This window comes from Oncorhynchus mykiss, chromosome 3 (assembly GCF_057628025.1).
Source record: "Oncorhynchus mykiss isolate SJ-2025 chromosome 3, ASM5762802v1, whole genome shotgun sequence".
NCBI classification, from domain to species: Eukaryota; Metazoa; Chordata; class Actinopteri; order Salmoniformes; family Salmonidae; genus Oncorhynchus; species Oncorhynchus mykiss.
In genome coordinates this window covers 22,959,502-22,980,369 of record NC_143024.1, presented here as the reverse complement: position 1 = coordinate 22,980,369, position 20,868 = coordinate 22,959,502, and the positions used below count along the sequence as shown (strand labels likewise).

The window sequence follows — 20,868 nt, the reverse complement described above, 5'->3', positions numbered from 1 at the left end:
TTGAAAAGCATCTGGTCTATCTCCTTGCTTATTTTACGGTCAAGATATAAAGATAGCGCACCATATGTTAGTCTAGAGATACCTTCAGCCTTGGTTATTAGGACTCTACCTTTTAAAGACAAGTCCCTCTGTAGCCATTGATTTAGTTTCTTCTGGGTTTTTTTAATAAGAGGGTTAACATTTAGTAAGCCTCTAGACTTCTGATCCTTTGTAATGGTTATGCCTAAATATGTAAGTTCTTCTTTTACTGGAATACCATAATATGAAGGTGTCACACAATCTTTGACAGCCATGAGTTCACATTTCTTAATGTTAAGATATACACCAGACGCTTTGGAAAAGGATTGTATCACATTGATCGATATGGAAATTTGGTTAGCGTCTTTCAGAAAAAGTGTAGTATCGTCAGCCAGCTGGCTTACAGTGCCTTGCAAAAGTATTCGGCCCCCTTGAACTTTGCGACCTTTTGCCACATTTCAGGCTTCAAACATAAAGATATAAAACTATTTTTTTGTGAAGAATCAACAACAAGTGGGACACAATCATGAAGTGGAACGACATTTATTGGATATTTTAAACTTTTTTAACAAATCAAAAACTGAAAAATTGGGCGTGCAAAATTATTCAGCCCCCTTAAGTTAATACTTTGTAGCGCCACCTTTTGCTGCGATTACAGCTGTAAGTCGCTTGGGGTATGTCTCTATCAGTTTTGCACATCGAGAGACTGACATTTTTTCCCATTCCTCCTTGCAAAACAGCTCGAGCTCAGTGAGGTTGGATGGAGAGCATTTGTGAACAGCAGTTTTCAGTTCTTTCCACATATTCTTCGATTGGATTCAGGTCTGGACTTTGACTTGGCCATTCTAACACCTGGATATGTTTATTTTTGAACCATTCCATTGTAGATTTTGCTTTATGTTTTGGATCATTGTCTTGTTGGAAGACAACTCTCCGTCCCAGTCTCAGGTCTTTTGCAGACTCCATCAGGTTTTCTTCCAGAATGGTCCTGTATTTGGCTCCATCCATCTTCCCATCAATTTTAACCATCTTCCCTGTCCCTGCTGAAGAAAAGCAGGCCCAAACCATGATGCTGCCACCACCATGTTTGACAGTGGGTATGGTGTGTTCAGGGTGATGAGCTGTGTTGCTTTTACACCAAACATAACGTTTTGCATTGTTGCCAAAAAGTTCAATTTTGGTTTCATCTGACCAGAGCACCTTCTTCCACATGTTTGGTGTGTCTCACAGGTGGCTTGTGGCAAAATTTAAACAACACTTTTTATGGATATCTTTAAGAAATGGCTTTCTTCTTGCCACACTTCCATAAAGGCCAGATTTGTGCAATATACGACTGATTGTTGTCCTATGGACAGAGTCTCCCACCTCAGCTGTAGATCTCTGCAGTTCATCCAGAGTGATCATGGGCCTCTTGGCTGCATCTCTGATCAGTCTTCTCCTTGTATGAGCTGAAATTTTTGAGGGACGGCCAGGTCTTGGTAGATTTGCAGTGGTCTGATACTCCTTCCATTTCAATATTATCGCTTGCACAGTGCTCCTTGGGATGTTTAAAGCTTGGGAAATCTTTTTGTATCCAAATCCGGCTTTAAACTTCTTCACAACAGTATCTCGGACCTGCCTGGTGTGTTCCTTGTTCTTCATGATGCTCTCTGCGCTTTTAACTGACCTCTGAGACTATCACAGTGCAGGTGCATTTATACGGAGACTTGATTACACACAGGTGGATTGTATTTATCATCATTAGTCATTTAGGTCAACATTGGATCATTCAGAGATCCTCACTGAACTTCTGGAGAGAGTTTGCTGCACTGAAAGTAAAGGGGCTGAATAATTTTGCACGCCCAATTTTTCAGTTTTTGATTTGTTAAAAAAGTTTGAAATATCCAAAAAAATGTCATTCCACTTCATGATTGTGTCCCACTTGTTGTTGATTCTTCACAAAAAAATACAGTTTTATATCTTTATGTTTGAAGCCTGAAATGTGGCAAAAGGTCGCAAAGTTCAAGGGGGCCGAATACTTTCGCAAGGCACTGTATAATCATTTCTTTACCAGCTATGGAGATACCTTGTACAGGACTATTATTTAAAGAATTTGCAAGAAGTTGGGTGATTAATAAAAACAGGTACGGAGAGATAGGACAACCTTGCCTAATTCCTCTCTTTAACTCAAATCTAGGTGAGGTGCCATATTTAAATTTGATAGAGCTGTTACCATTTGCATAGAGAGTCTTAATAGCCTTACAGAAAACAATCCCCAAAGCCAAGTCTCTCAAGGGAGTGGAAGAGAAACTGATGCTCTACTGTGTCAAAAGCTTTATAAAAATCTAAAAATAATATGAAACTATCCTCAGTTATTAGGTCTGAGTAGTCAAGTACGTCTAATACTAGTCTGACATTGTTAGAAATATGTCTGTTCCTCATGAAACCAGACTGTGTTTCATCAATGATTGCATCCAGGACTTCTTTAATTCTTTTTGCAAGTAGTGAGGCTAATATCTTATAGTCATTATTAAGAAGACAAATTGGACACCAGTTATCGATGAGCAGCACTTCTTATTTGGGTTTAGGTATCAATGTTATTAACCCCTGACTCGTTGTAGGAGGGAGAACATTGTTTTTAATACTCTCTAAAAAGACTTCAAATAGGAAGGGTTCTTGTTCAGAAAATAATTTGTAAAATTCTGATGTAATTCCATCAACACCTGGTGATTTATTGTTCTTTAGATGTTTGATAGACTCTATAATCTCTTCAACTTTGATGGGTTCATCACACTGTTTAGATTCTATATCACTGATAGAGTGAACATTATTCAGTGAGTTAAAAAAACATATCTGTGGATTCCTGACAGTTCGTAGAGCTATACAATTTTCTGTAAAAATTGCTGCAGTATTTAGCGATTAATTTTTGGTCATCTGTAATAACACCATCAATGTTTAACTTATGGATAGTGTTATTTTTAGAGTGAAATTTCTCAAGTCTAAAGAAATAGGATGAATTCTGTTCTCCCTCCTCAATCCATTTTTTCCTAGATCTAATAAAGGCTTCTTCTGCTTTTAATTTATATATGTTATCCAGTTTATTTTGTAACTCAATTAGTTCCATCTTCTCCTCCCCCAAGAGGTCAGCTGGGGACCTCTGCGAAAGGGAAGTTATCTTAATGATCACCTTTTCCTCCTCGGCTCTTCTGGTCTTAGCAAGATTACTACCATATTTTCTAAGGTATTTGGACACCTCAAATTTAAAGAGCTCCCAGTTCTTGCAATAAGACTTTTCTTCACAAGCCTTTTCCCAAAAGTGTGAGAGCAGATCTTTCACCTCAAATGTAACTATATCATTATTTAATAATGAGCTATTTAGCTTCCAGTAGGATGCTCTACCAAGGTTAGTATCAGGGGTAAATATTTTGATATCAATGTAAATAGCCTTATGGTCTGTGAGGGGAGTAGTACAAATATTTGTAGTAACACACTCACTATCAATACATTTGGATATAAGCCAAAAATATATTCTGGATTGTCTGGAACCTGTTTTGTTACTCCAAGTGAATGATCTTTCGGCCGGAAACCTCTCTCTCCATATATCAGTAAGATCAAACTTTTCCATAAAAAGTATTAAACCCACATTCTGATTGGTTGGCCTACCTGGGGGCCATCTATCAGTTGAATTATCTATTGTAATGTTAAAGTCCCCTCCTATCAATAATAACAAATTGGGAAATTTAGATAACCAATGAAGTATATGTTTCTCTATAGATTCAAGCAACTCATCATTCTCATGTTTGGTGTTGTACCAGTAGAAGTTTACAGTAATGAGTGTAATGTCATTGTAACTGATCATTCTCATGTTTGGTGTTGTACCAGTAGAAGTTTACAGTAATGAGTGTAATGCCATTGTAACTGATCATTCTCATGTTTGGTGTTGTACCCGTAGAAGTTTACAGTAATGAGCGTAATGTCATTGTAACTCATCATTCTCATGTTTGGTGTTGTACCAGTAGAAGTTGACAGTAATGAGTGTAATGTCATTGTAACTGATCATTCTCATGTTTGGTGTTGTACCAGTAGAAGTTTACAGTAATGAGTGTAATGCCATTGTAACTGATCATTCTCATGTTTGGTGTTGTACCCGTAGAAGTTTACAGTAATGAGCGTAATGTCATTGTAACTTATCATTCTCATGTTTGGTGTTGAACCCGTAGAAGTTTACAGTAATGAGCGTAATGTCATTGTAACTTATCATTCTCATGTTTTGTGTTGTGCCAGTAGAAGTTTACAGTAATGAGTGTAATGTCATTGTAACTGATCATTCTCATGTTTGGTGTTGTACCCGTAGAAGTTTACAGTAATGAGCGTAATGTCATTGTAACTGATCACAAGACAAATAAAGTGACCAAAGGGGTCACATTCCGAGTGTAGAATATTACCACCAAAGGTATTTTTCATTGTAGTGACACCAGCAGAGCGTTCAGATCCATGGGAAAGACAAATATCGTTGCCCCACTGTGACCTCCAGAAGTTGGCATCAGCCAAAATTGAGTGAGACTCTTGAAAAAAGCTAAAATCTGTTCGAAATTGTTTAGAAAATAAAAATAAGGCCTTGTGCTTCACACTGTTTCGTAACCCCCTAGCATTAAGAGATAATATAGACAAAGACAAAACAGCAAAGATTATATAAAAGTATAAACTGTAGTAGGATGAGTCAAAGACGTAGGAGCAGTGAACGTAAACGATAAGGAACCGAGATCTGCACCATTTAAGTCAATTTAAAGTGAAAATAGCTTATTCCATAACCTTTGAAACTCAACTGGAAATGATGTTCAAGACCAAACCATGGGTTCTTGTAGTAAGAGAGACTAAAAACCCTCTTTAGTGTAATCAGGAACTATTCTGAGAAATAAAACAACAAATAATAATTTAAATAAAAGGGTAGCTACTATTTTAAGTACATATGAAAACTGATCATAAAATAATTGAATAACAAAATGTTTTACATATAAACGTTCTTAAGACCTTTTTTGGAAATAAGTATTAATAACTAAATAGAACAATAACCGTGTAAAGTCAGAGCAGACCTGTATGCCATTTAAAACAGTATCTTGGTTACTGTATACATAAAACAAATTCAGCTTTCAATCTTCTTCGTAATTTTGTAAACAAAATAGGACTTCTGGTCATACAAGAACAAACTAATGAATTGAAATTCCTGAGTATTCCTGTAAAATAGTCACCTGATGCTTGTTAGGTAAACCACATAAGGAAAATGAGAAGGGTGGAAGGTCCTACATATATATAGGGGTAGTACTCAGTGACATCACTTCGTAAAACAGGTTCACAACATAGGTTCATACCTTTTTTTAAAGTATCTGTGACCAACCGATGCATATCTGTATTCCCAGTTATATGAAATCCATAGATTAGGGCCTAATGATTTTATTTCAATTGACTGATTTCCTTACATGAACTGTAACTAAAATCTTTTAAACTGTTACATGTTGCGTTTATATTTTTGTTCCGTGTTCAAGGGAGCGAAAATAATGTAGAAAAACGAATGTCTCAAAATGTAAATTATTTTTCAAAGTGTGAATTAACAGTTACAAAAACAACAAATACCAACCAAGCACCACACGACTTTATTGCGGAGACGTTTCGTTCTCCTTCAATGACACTCACGGTAGTTTTATTATAGGCAAATAAGCGCCACCAACCAGTACACGCCTAAGCTTTGCTTGCAGTGAGGAGCTAGTTCAAACCTACAGTGTATGTTGGTTGCTGGCTTGTTGATTTTCTTGCTTCTGTGACCCGACCCGCGTTCAATATAATTATCGAACGACCGTTAAAAAATTGTTTCGAACGACCGTTTGAAAACTGATATTGTTGTTTTTTGTAAATTGAAATTGATAAAACGTTGTCATCATTTCGTTCGCTAACGTATCCCACTTTCCCAACTCACTGTTTAACCAAATATAGCAACGTTAGCTAGTTATCTTTACTTTGTGTGATTTGCTCGACCACAACTTGTAATCAACAATATGCCAAAAAACGCCCGCAAAAAGGAAGATGTCAAACAAGAGAGAAAGGGCAAAGTTAACATAGAATCAAAGGGAACAGTTACAGTAATCAACCGAGGACAAGAGAAAGTTAAACGTAAACCGCCAGTAAAACCACCGGTCAAGTCGCCCGTGAAGCAGCAAACGAAGCCAGTAAAAAACCCAGGTGGTCGGGGCCTTGGGAAAGCAGGGGCTAGACGTTTGGGTCAGCTATTGAAGCGTGCAATCCAAGAGAAGAAGAATGTTACAGGAAACGAAAAAGTGCCTTTGCCAAGTGAGTGATCTAGCTAGCCAATTTCTTTAGCTTGTTCAATATTTGCTTGCGCATCATATTTCAGCAAATTCGGGGGGGTTGCCCCATTCCCAGGTAGCACAAACCCACATAGTATTGTCTTTAAACAAACCTCTGGCCGGTGTGGGCTAGAGGTGGATGCTAACGTTACCTGGGAACCGGGGCCAGGATGACATCTTGTCAACTCCTAGCTGTTACACGAAGAGATCGGAACATTTTGACGAGGTCACTTGGTTTTGGGTCAAGGTTGCTACACTACCCCCATCCTTCAGAGAGCACATTCTTGTGCTTCACTACAGTTAATTGCGGCGCCTGCACTCTTGATGACTGCAACCAGTCTAATGTCTAACACCAATGCAGCAAAGTCAGGGGGTAGTCACAAATGGGTCTTAAACCCAGGACACCTGGTGCGCCAAGACATCCAAAGCTCTTGACCAGGTCGCTAGGTGTTGGGTTAAGGTCACTACAATATCTTAATGATTTTCAAAAAGTAATTTTGAAGTATGTGATGTTTATGTCAAATAAAATATTGAATAACTAATGACCCCATCCCTATCTCCATCTGTATCCAGCGACCCCAGTTCGCCTGTTCAAGTACCAGGCAGAGGCTACATCTGCACCCAAAACCAACGATGCAAGGCGTGTGGCTACCCGGGTCTCCCAGCTCATCCTTCGGGTAGTCTCCCAGTGCAAGCACCGGGGTGGCATCTCCATGGTGGACCTCAAGCATGCCCTGGCTGCTGGTGGCTATGATGTTACCAAGAACAATACCCGTGTGAACTTAGCTGTGAAAGGCCTGGTGAGGAAGGAGACACTGGTGCAGACTACTGGAGTTGGTGCATCTGGGTCATTTAAACTCAACAAGGTAACTGTTTAAGTAATACATTTCTGTCTGTGTTTTTTTTTGTTTTAGCTCTTTGGCAGTTTGAGGTTCCACTGGCTCATTTCACCTGAGCAGGAAGCAAATTGCACCATGGTGCATAATTCATTGATAAAAGGTGCTCAAGTTGTCATTGTCAAACCACAACCAGTTATTTGGGAATTTTGAATTATGCAGATGTTTCTCTCTCGTCTCCTGTTCTAAAAACTACAGAAACTGACGTATGAGAAGAGAGTTAAGACAAGAGCCATGAGAAACCTTGCAGCAGCTGAGAGGGCCAAGCAGAAAAAAGGAATTTTGAAGCCAGCAGCAGAGAAAGGAAAGGCCTTGAAACCAACAGGAAAAGGCCAGAAACCAGGAGCAAAAACAACTAAACCAGCAGGAAAAGCTCTGAAACCAGGAGCAAAAACAACTAAACCAGCAGGAAAAGCTCTGAAACCAGGAGCAAAAACAACTAAACCAGCAGGAAAAACAGCTCAACCAGCAGACAAGAACAAAACAGTTGTAGGAAAAGGTCAAAGGGAAATAGGAGATAGACCAAAACAAGTAGGCAAAAGCCACAAACCAGCAGGACAAGCATCAAAATCACCAGCCAAGGTCCAAAAAACAGGCTACAAAGCCCCTAAATCTGCAGGAAAGTCCTTGAAAGCAGCCAATCAGAAAACCCGTAAAATGGTTGTAAGCCGCAATACAAAGCCACGGATATAGTGACCTGGGCTTGCTAAAAGACGTGCTTCCTTGTGGAAATGGACTGAGTATGGACTAGAAGAATAATATGTCCGTAGTAGATTTGCCAAATTACCGTAGCCTTACGTATACGACTGTTATATTTTGTCAATGTAATAAAAATCAATACAATGTTCCTCACAAATTACATGTACACTACCGTTCAAAGGTTTGGGGTCACATAGAAATGTCCTTTAAATCAGAACAGTTTTCAGCTGTACTAACAATTACCAAATGGTTTTCTAATGATCAATTAGCCCTTTAAAACAAACTTGGATTATCTAACACAATGTGCCATTGGAACACAGGAGGTTGCTGATAATGGGCCTCTGTACACCCATGGAGATATTCCATAAAATATCTGCCGTTTCCAGCTACAATAGTCTACACTGTATTTCTGATCAATTTGATGTTATTTTATTTAATGGACAAAACATTTGCTTTTCTTTCAAAAACAAGGCCATTTAAGTGACCCTAAAGTTTTGAACAGTAGTGTATATTGAGTGATTATTTGACCAGTATTACATGAAAACATGATTTTTGTCCCCATCATGTGTTAAATTGTTTTGTTCCCTACAGTCTCTTTGACAAGGTACAACAGAAACCAGAGGACAAACTCTACAGATTATTTCCACTGTATAACCATGGGAACAATGATGCACTGGATACATGTACAAAAACAAGTAGGAAGACCATATTTGGTGCCAAGTCCTTACAGATGGTGTATTCAAAACAGTATTCATTTCATATTGAAACTACCTTAATTAAGACATGTAAAATACCATATTTTACACACAATACATACACCCATAGTATCGTACAAATCCACAGGAGGTAATTGGTGAAATGGACCATTTCTGTACAATGTTCCTTGACTGAACGTGACTGTCCAATCTATTTCTAGTCCCCGTAAGACAATGTTCATTTTGACAACCTTTTTAGCTGGAGCAGCAGTGTGCTGTCAACTTCATCACAACACGCCCCAGACCTCCTCAAAGGCAGAGCACATCTTGGCACAGGTGAGGGCAGCAGAGAGAGGGTAGTTACTGATGGAAACAGTCTTCTCTGTGTAGTCCACATTCACCTAAGACAGAAGAGGACAAGCAGAGCTCAAACCAATGCATAATCAATCAAATGTATTTATAAAGCCATTCTTACATCAGCTGATGTCACAAAGTGCTGTACAGAAACCCAGCCTAAAACCCCAAACAGCAAGCAATGCAGGTGTAGAAGCACGGTGGCTAGGAAAAACTCCCTAGAAAGGCCAAAACCTAGGAAGAAACCTAGAGAGGAACCAGGCTGTGGGGTGGCCAGTCCTCTTCTGTCTGTCCCGGGTGGAGATTATAACAGAACATGGCCAAAATGTTCATAGATGACCAGCGGTGTCAAATAATAATAATAATCACAGTGGTTGTCGAGGGTGCAGCAAGTCAGCACCTCAGGAGTAAATGTCAGTTGGCTTTTCATAGCCGATCATTCAGAGTATCTCTACCAGAGAGTTGAAATCATAGCCACAGGCAGAACAGTTCAAACTGGAGCAGTAGCACAATCATTTACCAAATTCCAGCTCCTTTTTTAATTGGTAGAGAATAAAATCAACCCCCAACATCTACATTTCTAACACACACTACCTACATCAACAGTACCTAAATCAGCTTCTGCCCCAGAGAAGTAGGATGAAGATGCCCCATAACACTGATCTAAGGTCTGTAAATGAGGGAGGGTAAGTGAAGCTGATCCTGGATCGGTGCACACGGGCCATTACCCTACAGCCTTAAGCTAAACTCACCGCTCCGTGTGCAAATGCTCCGACCACCACAGTGGCGGGCCCCTCCTCTGGTACCACGGTGCGGGCGCCCACTGCCTCCCCAGAGGAGAAGGAGGTACAAATGCGGGGGCAGCCAGGGGGCAGGTGGTCTGACACAGGGTTCTTGATGAGCTTCAGCAGGCGTTGGGGGCCGTCAGCCGCCCTCACACTCAGCTTGTGCAGGAGCTGGACTAGGAGGAGACAAATACAAGTGGGATGAAATGAGAGAGGGAGAAATACAGTACAATAGAGGGGTAGGAGAGGAGGATGGTAGGAGAGAAGGTATTTAGAGAATTTCAGCAGAACGTAGCAGGCTTACCCATGAGGCCACAGAAGCGGTTGAAGGTTCGGGGGATGCGTGTCTGTGGGTTGATCTCAATCAGGGCGTTCCTCTCTGTGTGGATGTAAACTTGCAGGAGACCTGCCCTGTTCAATGGACTGTCCATCAGCATCAACAAACACTGGGGGGGAACAATTACAGGATATGGCTGGGTTAGAGGAGCGAAGAAGAAAGATGACTGGTATTCCTGGGTCAAAGTGAAAATGACAGCTTACCTGATGTGTAATGTCAGGTCGAATCTTCCCTGGGTCCCGTCCACTTTTGATTATCATGCCCTTGTGTTGGTCACAGTTCAGCAGTTCAAATGTCTTGCCAACCTGAGGGGAAAGAGTAGAACATGATTAACATCCTTCTTTGATTATGGTGCAACTTCCATGCCCACTATTTAGAACAGGGTTTTCCAAACTTGGTCCTGGGGGCACGTTAAGGTTTTTGCCCTAGCACTACACAGCTGATTCAAATAATTAAAGCTTGATGATGGGTTGGTTATTTGAATCAGCTGTGTAGTGCTAGGACAAAAAACAAAACGTGTACACAGGGGGGGCCCAGGACCGAGTTTGGGAAACCCTGCTTTAGGATATGCATCAGTGGGCCTGCAGGCAGGTGCTAACTAATAACAAATAGTTCCATTCAGTCACAAAACACAGTTATCGTGCAGAATGCAATATTCATATCACAAATCTACCATGCAAGTCTGGTTGAACAGGAAGCTATCCAAATTGTTTATATCCAATAACGCAGGAAGTAAGAGACGCAGCTAACATTAGCTTTAACGTTAGTTTCCCAACACAGCAGTTGGGTGCCGGAGGTGAATAGCAAAATACTCGTCTTTACCTTCACTGTTTCCAGCGTTGCCCCCTCTAAAATAACTACTAGTCGCCTTTCCACCATGCGATCGTGCAGGCTACGCATATGTTTTGCTGGTTTGGGTTCATATTCGTCTAAATGCTCAAGACCACGCTTGTCACAACTGTGGGCTTCCATGTTGCTTCGGGATGGTAGTCGCCGGAATAACGCGTCATACTGATGGAGTTTTGCCAAGGTTCTACCCCTCATTTGAATAATTAGGCAGCAGGCGGCCGTCTATGGCGGCAGATTGACGAAGACTGCATTTTCTGAGCTAAACTGACAAAGACGTACCTCTAACAACAGATAAAAGCTCACATAATTATGCCGAAAATCAATGACAGGTTATCTCAACCAGTGGCATATGGACTTTTTAGGTGAGCGCTGATGCCGCCCTGAGATAAGCAGTGCCCACTTTGTCAAAAGGTAGGGACGCGAAAATATTTATCATGTCCAGTCCCAGCCGCCTCTCCAGGGTGATGTTGGAGAGACGTATCGCTGCAGAGCTCCACCAACATTCAGTCAAAAAACGAAATCTAACGTAAATCATGTAGCAGATATAGCATATAGTAGAAATAGTATGTGGCCTTTTCTGTAGCTTTCAGACCGGAGATCAAATGTATGACAATGTCATTAGAAGGAAACGTTTTACATTAGGTTACTCCGATCAAATAGCCTACACTAAATAGCGCCCAATCACTAGTCCTACCCGCTTACCTGTCCACAGTTTTGACCTAGCTATTAGAAACATGTATAACAATCACATATTACATGTATACGTTATTACTCCATAAGAAATACAACTCCCTTCACATTAAAAAAGCAACTTTATTTTGTAGAATTATCAGCCCTATATCTATGACCGCACCTCTGATTCAGAGGGATTGGGTTAAATGCGCAAGACACATTTCAGTTGAATGCATTCAGTTGTAAAACTGACTAGATATCCCCCTTTCCCTATTCATTTACATCCACACACTTCATACACACTTTTTCAACACTGTTTGTGTCTTTGGCACCATCTAACCTGGCAGACACACTCTCCCCTACCTTTAACAAAGGTAAGCAGACCAGAACCTCCAAACATAACTAATAGTATCCTTATGGATAACAATGTGCTTGTTACATACTGCAGTTTAAAAAAAAAACACAAACACAATCTCCTATGCACAGGATGTCACAAGAGACTGTATGGATGTGCCTAATGAATAATCAACTATCCTGTCAGTTGCATTTGGATTTAGTGTTCTGTTCTATTGCCTTCTTAAAGATCTGACCCTTTTAAAAAAAATGTTTGTCTAAAATGACATACCCAAATCTAACTGCCTGTAGCTCAGGACCTGAAGCAAGGATATGCATATTCTTCATACCATTTGAAAGGAAACACTTCGAAGTTTGTGGAAATGTTCAATTAACGTAGGAGAATATAACACATTAGATCTGGTAAAAGATAATACAAAGAAAAAAACATGCTTTTTTTTACCATCATCTTTGAAATGCAAGAGAAAGGCCATAATGTATTATTCCAGCCCAGGCGCAATTTTGATTTTGTAGCAGTGTATGTGCAAAGTGTTAGACTGATCCAATGAACCATTGCATATATGTTCAAAATGTTGTTTCAAGACTGTCCAAATGTGCCTAATTGGTTTATTAATACATTTTCAAGTTCATAATTGTGCACTCTTCTCAAACAATAGTAAGGTATTATTTCACTGTAATAGCTACTGTAAATTGGACAGGACAGTTAGATTAACAAGAATTTAAGCCTTCTGCCCATATCAGATATGTTTATGTCCTGAGATTTTTTTTGTGTGTTACTTACAACCTCATGCTAATCATATTAGCCTACATTAGATCAACCGTCCCGGGGGGGGACACACTGATCTGTTTAAATCACAGTCTTGTGTGTTCATCAATGGCTCTGCATTTTTTGTTTGGTAGGAGATGTTACTGTAGATCTGTAGGTCAGCATGTCCCTAAGAGGTGCTGCTGGGGTTTGTTGGGGCAGGAGAGGGTCGTAGGGCAGAGGTTAGAGTACCCACAGATGACAGTAACCAGAAAGGAAGGTTCAAAGGGCATGAACTCGTGGTACGGGTCAGAGTCGCAGTTGATCTGAAAGAAGATAAAATCAATACAATTATAGGAAGGAAAACATCCATTCGTAGGACCTTCATATGCATGTTAAAGTGAACCTTTTAGACATCTGCAATTAGTGTTCTGTTACTGTTGTTATCCTTACCTGAGTGAATGAAGTAAGGAACAGATGAGTGTGAGAGAGGCCTGAGAGAGAGGAGTCGCCAGGATACTTCTTCAAACTCTGATTGTAAGCCTGAGACACAGAGAGTAAAGGATAAAGAGGGAGAAATAATTAGATAAAGCTTTGACAAACATAGTAGGCCTCTGATATCAACCAAAACATAGTAGGCCTCTGATATCAACCAAAACAAAGTATGCCTCTGATATCAACCAAAACAAAGTATGCCTCTGATATCAACCAAAACATAGTATGCCTCTGATATCAACCAAAACATAGTATGCCTCTGATATCAACCACAACACAGTATGCCTCTGATACCAACCAAAACATAGTATGTCTCTGATACCAACCACAACATAGTATGCCTCTGATATCAACCAAAACATAGTATGCCTCTGATACCAACCACAACATAGTATGCCTCTGATATCAACCAAAACATAGTATGCCTCTGATATCAACCAAAACATAGTATGCCTCTGATACCAACCACAACATAGTATGCCTCTGATATCAACCAAAACATAGTATGCCTCTGATATCAACCAAAACAACTAAGGTGCTGAAATTGAAATAGCCTAGATACCCTAGAATATATTTGGAATCCCAAAAACTGACCTGTAGTGCAATCTGCAGAGCAGAGTACTGCACCCACATCTCCTGCTGCTGTGCCGGTGACAGCGAGAACGCCCCCTCTCTCCCTGGTCCCTCTGTCATACTCAGGTACTGGTACCGCACACACTCTGCTATGGACCTGGGAGACACACTCTGAGAATGGACTAAAGCACAGGGTGAACAGTCAGGGCACACACATGGATCATGTATAAACCTACACACACATGGATCATGTATAAACCTACACACACATGCATACACACAAATAAACATGTGCAAAATGCAAACTCTGCACATAATTTCATTAACTGCATTACAATCATAGAGTAATTCATTGAGACTATTTGCCTTACTGTTGGGTAGAAGGAGATGGAGAATATCTTTGGCCATCAAAGATCCCAAAACCCCAAAGTTGATGGCCCTGACACAAAAACATGCAAATACTCAACAAGACACGCCTTTGAGGGATTTGATTATTTATCTCAATAAGACTACTTGGTTATTCATAGTTTTTTATGTGATAGTAAAAATATGAGTTTAGGTTACCTGGGATAGGTAGGGTGGAAGAGAGGCTGGACAAACATCCCTATGGGAAAGACTAGCTCATTGCCGGAGATAAATGGAGTGAGGGACCAACTGGAGGAGAAGATGGAGAGAATCCTCAATTCTCATATTCACATATGAATAACACATCTCTACCCAAACCAAATCACATAGACTTTTCATGACAACTGGGCTCTCACATATCATCTCCTTCAGCCTGGGAAAAGAGTTTGCTTGGTCTCTGGCGCTGGAGGGAGAGAGACTGGATGTAGTTGGAGAAATACATGTGTTCGTCAATTGTCACCTATTAATTAAATAAATGGGGGAAAATTATCTACCAGTATGTATATAGTACAATGTATTATCATCACTGGTAATATGATTCATTAGTGATATTGATTAAGAAATCCTATATCTTATTGGCAATGTAGACTAGTTCCACTACAATAAAATACTCTACCTTTGAATACAGTTGGTTGAGTTCAGCTTCACTGAAAATGTTGTTTTTAGTTGAAAGTCTTGGAGTTAGAGACTGAATCTGGGAAAACACAGATTGTACATTTCAAGTGGACAATGAATACACAGTTGTTTTTAAATAAGGATTCCTGTAAATTACATCCACTGTTGACTTTTTACCTTATTCAAAACAGACATGCGAGACTCCTCATCTGTCCACCTGAGATCAGATAGTTTGGACTTGATGGAGGAATAGACATTCTGAATCAGCTCCTCTGCCTAGAGGAAACAGATAATACAAGTTCGACAACACTTATAATGTAATAACACATTTATGAGGTAGTTATCTTGTATTTTGTTGCTAAAAATAATATTTCTTGAAGATTTTCGCATTTGAAAATCATAAATACTGTAGTTCACATAAATACAATTCATCAATACAGCTGAGTTCATAATTACATAACATGATTTACAAATGTAATAGCCAATGGGAGTTTTTGGAGTCCATCTTATTTATTTTAGTTATGTTTTGATATTTCTTTTAATATAAATTGTGTTCGATCAAAATATTATTTTATAGTCATAATGCATCTTGTCTTCCAAATGTTACTGTTCACCTTAATTCTTTAGTAATGTCATCAATGTGAGTATCGAAGACACCCTGAAAGACTTATACATACATCAAAAAATATACTTCTCATCAGAACCCATATTTCTTTAGTTCTGTAGCAGTTCAGAGGGGTTGGATTAAATGTGGAAGACACATTTCAGTTGAATACATTCAGTTGGACAACTGACTAGGTATCCCCCTTTCACTAAAAGGTGTTCTAAACTCTTCCTCATGACAATTAGGCCTAGGACACAATTCACTTTTTCTATTTATATTTTGTTGCTGCTATTCTTCATCACACATTTCACACACTACATCCTCTTCTGTCTCTGCTTTCTCTATGCACACACAGACACACAAACACACAGTGCCTCTCACCTCTGTGTATGCGGTGGTCTCTCTCAGTATGTGTTTTAGTACCGTGTCAAACCCTTTCTCAGTCTGCAGAACACACTGCCTCCAGCGAGGGACATCCTGAGAGAGGCAAGTAGCAATGAACTACAAGTCCCAGACAATATAATCACTCCAAGCCAGTGTTATTCAACTACAAGAGCAAGCTGGGAAATGTAGTCCATATTCAGTTACCTCCTCTGTAGTCCCCAGAGCTAAGGAGAAATTCCTCTCTGTCTGAGTGAACCTGGAGTCCAGCGCGGGTATGACAGTGTGGAGGAGACTGAGGACCATGAAGGTGTGAAGAGGGCCACTAAACAGAAAGATGGACAGGCACCAAACAAACGTGTACTGATTACTATACACCATGCTGTAAGTAACAGAGGTAGCTTGTGTGATGAGAAACCTTGTTATATTGGTTACTGTCTTTTGCATGATATTTTTGATTGATATAAAGTACCTGCCACTCAATTCATGCTTGTTCAGCCATTTGCCGATGATGCGGGACATGTGGACTATGTAAGGGAGGTTGTGCAGGAGGACGTGATCCGATTGGCTAACAGGGTGGGGATGGAAGGTGGTCTGTAGACAGCCCAGCCAATCAATGGCAGGGGCCAGGGTCTGTTCACAAAATAAGAAAGATGCATTCTGTATAGGGAAATACAGGTACACATATACAATAGCTCTATGAGTTAGTGAAGGTTAGGGTAAAGGGAGAGAGAACTAGACACACACACACTCACACATAAGTACATACACACACACCCGCACCTGTAGCTCTTTGATGGTGATGCGCTGGTACAGCAGCCCCTGTTGCAGGCGATGCGGCAGAGGAGAGGCAGCTACAGCCAGTTCAGAGGACAGAGAGATGAACAGGCCTATATGGAGAATGGTGCTGCTGGAGGGAGAGCCCAACAGGGCCAGCAACCTCTGATACGAGGCCAGGAAAAGACGCAGGATCTGGGGGGGAAAGAGAGAAATAAAGAGCGGGAGCAGAGGGGATGAGAGACATAATGCCAAATGTTGACATCAGCAGATAGATGATATACTATAGAACCGATATAGACTTAGTGTACCTGGGTGTTAGCTTTGGACTTCTGAGTCTTGCTGCTCCATTCAGTAGGTATCTGAAAATCCGGCTGATCAATCTATAGAAAAAAAGTATATGCTATAAATGTATAGTGGATGGGGAAGTTACCCTTTATGTAAAGCTCCAGTGAAAAGTGCTGTATGAATATAATCCATTACTGTATATACTGTAGAACACCCATCAGGTATTTCACTGCCCCAGAACCCCAGTCTAACTGACCTGTATGTATCGCTTGTCTCCTTGAGTGTCGTTAGGATCCTTGCCCACATAAACACTAAAGAATGGGAAGGTGCCATAGTCTCTCATCAGTAGAGACAGAGTGGAGTTGAAATCTGTCTGGTTCCACTGGCCTGATACAGCCCAGCCACCCAGCTTAAGGAGGGGGGGGGGGGGGGGGGGTAGAGAGAGAGAGAGAGGGAAATAGTTTTTACCATAAGAGTAGAGAAGGTGTAATCAGTCACCATACCCCACCAATCTATTCCAGGGATCTGACCTTGTGGACTAGCCTGAGGAAAGGTTCTGGCCCGGCAGTCTCTGTGGGGCCAGTGTCCATACAAGAACGGTAGAACATACAGGCCTTCTGCCTAGCTGAGTTACCCGGGCTGGAGCGGTCCTCAGCTTCTGACAGAGGAACATTATATAAAAGTTTAATTGTGAGGATTAAAGGTCCTGTTATGGAAACGGTTTCAGCAGTTCTATTTAAATGGTTGTCCCAAAGAACAGGTACAACATCTACAGAGGATAAACACATTTTTAGATTCTCACCCAAAATCTCCCTCATTGTCAGCAGTAGTGCAGTCTGTCTGTCTGGCATTCTGTCTGCTGGAGCCTTTTCTATTATGTCCGTGCCTGTCTCTCTCTCCTTCCTCCCTCTTTCTCTCTCTTTCTCTGCCTGTGCTGCCCTGCTCTTGTGGCCCTGTGGGTGTAGGGGCATGCCCTTGCCCCTCTGTCTCCCCCTGTTGGACAGAGATGCCCCTTCAGACCCACAGGGAAACAGGAAGTAGTCACAGGGCTGAGAGAAGGGGTCGACTGAGATGGAAAGACGGGCGGTAGCCCTCTGACAAGCCGGGGAGGTACATGGAGGAGAGGCTGGCGGTGTGCTCTCTGGTGAGAGGTGCTGCTGGGAGTAGTAGGCCAGGCCCACTATGGAGGCACAGAAGGAGGATGCCAGGAGGAAGAGTAGGAGTACGCAGCGACGTGTCCACACCCAGGGCTTCACCTCCTCTTCAGACTGGGGCTGGGACTCAGGGAGGGTATCAGGCTGGGGTAGGAGCTGGGGCCTAGGAAGGCTATCCGGCTGAGGCTGGGGCTGGGGCTCAGGGAGGGTATCAGCTTGGGGTAGGAGCTGGGGCGCAGGAAGGCTATCTGGCTGAGGCTGGGGCAGGGGCTGGGGAAGGGTATCAGGCTGGGGTAGGAGCTGGGGCCCAGGAAGGCTATCTGGCTGAGGCTGGGGCAGGGGCTGGGGAAGGGTATCAGGCTGGGGTAGTGGCTGGGGCTCAGAGAGAGGATGTAGTTGGTACTGGAGCTGAGGCTCAGAAAGGGTATTAGATGGGGGCCGCAGCTCACAGTCAATCTTAACAAAATTGAATGATAGTCAATTTCATATCAGGATTATCATGATACACATTTCTGCTTCATTTCAGACTAATTTGACACAACAGGCTTATAACCTATCTTGTCCTCTATATACATTTAATTAATACCGCATTTAAAACAGGAAGACACTCCTCTATGCAACTTGAAATGTACAGTATGAGGGGCAGGAAAATTGAGAGCTTGCTCCAACACCCCCTCCCCCCCAAAAACAACTGATGCAATAAGTAGAAAGTGTTGAGCCTGTGGCAGGCCAACATTGATTTGACATCACCTAGGATCAGCATAAACTTCATAATAACATTTCATTAAATAATTAAAAGTCCTTCTGCAGGTTTTACCTGAGGCTCTGCTGGGGTTTCTGCCATACTCTGTTGTGTCTTGTTCGGTCTGTCTGGGTTTAGCTTGTTGCAGCCACTGACGTTTCTCATTTCTCCCTCACACATAACCTCCAGACCTCTATCTCTCCCCCCATCAGCCAGCTGTCATCTCAGCTCTCTATCTTCTTTCATCACTCACTGCTCTCCTCCTCCTCTGACGTTTTGATAAACAGAGTTGACCTGGCAGCCTACCTCTCTCTCTGCTACATTATCAGTTGGCACTGTGGATCCATTTAGACTGTGACATGCACATGGGTGTGTTTGATGTGTAGGAGGAATCCTCTTCAACCCTAAAATGACTTTGAGTTTTAACTCAAATGTCATTCAAATGTAATGAGAACATAATGTCCCTAAGCAACAGGTCGGTACAGAGCCAATAAAATCCGCCCAACTCTGAAACACAGAAAAAGTCAAAACGTTAAGAGGACACATTGTTACCCTGCATCGAGAAGACAAACATTTTCTCAAATGCAAAAACAGTGCACACACAGCCGTCTACCCGCGTCACTATCAGTGGAGCAGAGGGTCTGGTATGAATTGATAGAGAGAGCGAGGGTGTCCTAGAGGTCATCTGGCAATGGAACACGTCACTGATAGCATAGTGGAGGACACGTCACAAGGCCGCTGGGCCAGACGGATTACCAGAACGTGTACTGCGAGTGTGCGCTGACCAACTGGCAAGTGTCTTCACTGACATTTTCAACCTCTCCCTGTCAGTCTATAATACCAACATGTATCTGTGCCAAAGAACACTAAGGTAACCTGCCTAAATGACTACCGACCCTGAGCACTCACATCTGTAGTCATGAAATGCTTTGAAAGGCTGGTAATGGCTCACACCAACACTGCTATCCCAGAAACCTTAGGCCCACTCCAATTTGCATACCGCACCAACAGATCCACAGGTGATGCAATCTCTATTGCACTCCACAATGCCCTTTTCTACCTGGACAAAAGGAACTCCTTTCTACCTCATTGACTACAGCTCAGCGTTCAACACCATAGTGCCCTCAAAACTCATCACTCAGCTAATGACCCTGGGACTAAACACCTCCCTCTGCAACTGGATCATAGACTTCCTGACAGGCCACCCCCAGGTCGGGGTGATCCTCAACATGGGGGCCCCTTAGGGGTGCGTGCTCAGTCCCCTCCTGTACTCCCTGTTCACTCATGACTGCACGGCCAGGCACAACTCCAACACCATAATTAAGTTTGCTGATGACACAACAGTGGCAGGCCTGATCACTGACAACGATGAGACAGCCTATAGGGAGGTCAGAGACCTGACCATGTGGTGCAAGGACAACAACCTCTCCCTCAGTGTGATCAAGACAAAGGAGATGATTGTGGACTACAGGAAATAGAGGATCGAGCACGCCCCCATTCTCATTGATGGGGCTGTAGTGGAGCAGGTTGAGAGCTTCAAGTTCCTTGGCGTCCACATCAACAAACTAACATGGTCCAAGCACACCAAGACAGTCGTAAAGAGAGCACGACAAAACCAATTCCCCCTCAGGAGACTGAAAAGATTTGGCATGGGTCCTCAGATCCTCAAAAGATTTTACAGCTGCACCATTGAGAGCATCACTGCCTGGTATGGCAACTGCTCGGCCTCCGACCGCAAGGCATTACTGAGGGTAATGCATACGACCCAGTACATCACTGTGGCAAAGCTTTCTGCCATCCAGGACCTCTATACCAGGCGGTGTCAGATGAAGGCCCCATAGTCATATACTGTTCTCTCTGCTACCACACAGCAAGTGGTACTGGAGCACCAAATCTAGGTCCAAGAAGCTTCTAAACAGCTTCTACTTTGCACCCCCCACGCTGCTACTACTGTTATTATCTATGCATAGCCACTTTAACAACCCTACCTGCATGTACATAATTATCTCAATTACCTCGACACTGGTACCCCCTGTATATAGCCCTGCTATTGTTATTCACTGCTGCTCTTAATTATTTTTTCTGACTTTCT

At 41.9% G+C, this 20,868-nt stretch overlaps 3 protein-coding genes across 6 annotated transcripts; 1 reads left to right on the top strand and 2 right to left on the bottom strand.

Annotated features, from left to right (window-relative positions):
• Positions 1-6,047: 6,047 nt before the first annotated feature.
• On the top strand, positions 6,048-8,512 carry LOC110509335 (uncharacterized). Its single transcript, XM_021590257.3, has 3 exons — positions 6,048-6,339; positions 6,930-7,222; positions 7,451-8,512. Exons 1-3 carry the CDS (start codon positions 6,048-6,050, stop codon positions 7,943-7,945), a joined length of 1,080 nt encoding a protein of 359 aa, XP_021445932.3. The 3' UTR covers positions 7,946-8,512.
• Positions 8,513-8,582: 70 nt separating this feature from the next.
• On the bottom strand, positions 8,583-11,674 carry LOC110509324 (ribosomal RNA small subunit methyltransferase NEP1). The gene is made up of 5 exons (XM_021590250.3): positions 10,945-11,674; positions 10,326-10,427; positions 10,090-10,231; positions 9,753-9,961; positions 8,583-9,047 (listed from the first exon to the last, which is right to left on the bottom strand). The coding sequence occupies exons 1-5, from the start codon at positions 11,164-11,166 to the stop codon at positions 8,934-8,936; spliced, it is 789 nt and encodes a 262-aa protein (XP_021445925.3). The 5' UTR covers positions 11,167-11,674; the 3' UTR covers positions 8,583-8,933.
• Positions 11,675-11,764: 90 nt separating this feature from the next.
• kel (Kell metallo-endopeptidase (Kell blood group)) lies at positions 11,765-20,056 on the bottom strand. Of its 4 annotated transcripts, none has more exons than XM_090225324.1 (17): positions 18,852-20,056; positions 17,683-18,490; positions 17,411-17,538; positions 17,137-17,289; positions 16,904-16,975; positions 16,599-16,787; positions 16,288-16,448; positions 16,023-16,140; positions 15,816-15,911; positions 15,008-15,106; positions 14,832-14,909; positions 14,572-14,618; positions 14,375-14,464; positions 14,182-14,249; positions 13,832-13,992; positions 13,196-13,285; positions 11,765-13,068 (listed from the first exon to the last, which is right to left on the bottom strand). In XM_090225324.1, exons 1-17 carry the CDS (start codon positions 18,954-18,956, stop codon positions 12,922-12,924), a joined length of 2,610 nt encoding a protein of 869 aa, XP_090081450.1. In that variant the 5' UTR covers positions 18,957-20,056; the 3' UTR covers positions 11,765-12,921. The 4 variants fall into 4 exon arrangements, with proteins under 4 accessions (XP_090081450.1, XP_036824880.1, XP_090081443.1 ...); XM_036968985.2 differs by having other exon boundaries at positions 14,572-14,675; positions 18,852-19,935; XM_090225317.1 differs by having other exon boundaries at positions 14,572-14,675; positions 17,411-17,535; positions 18,852-19,935.
• Between the last annotated feature and the right edge of the window lie 812 nt (positions 20,057-20,868).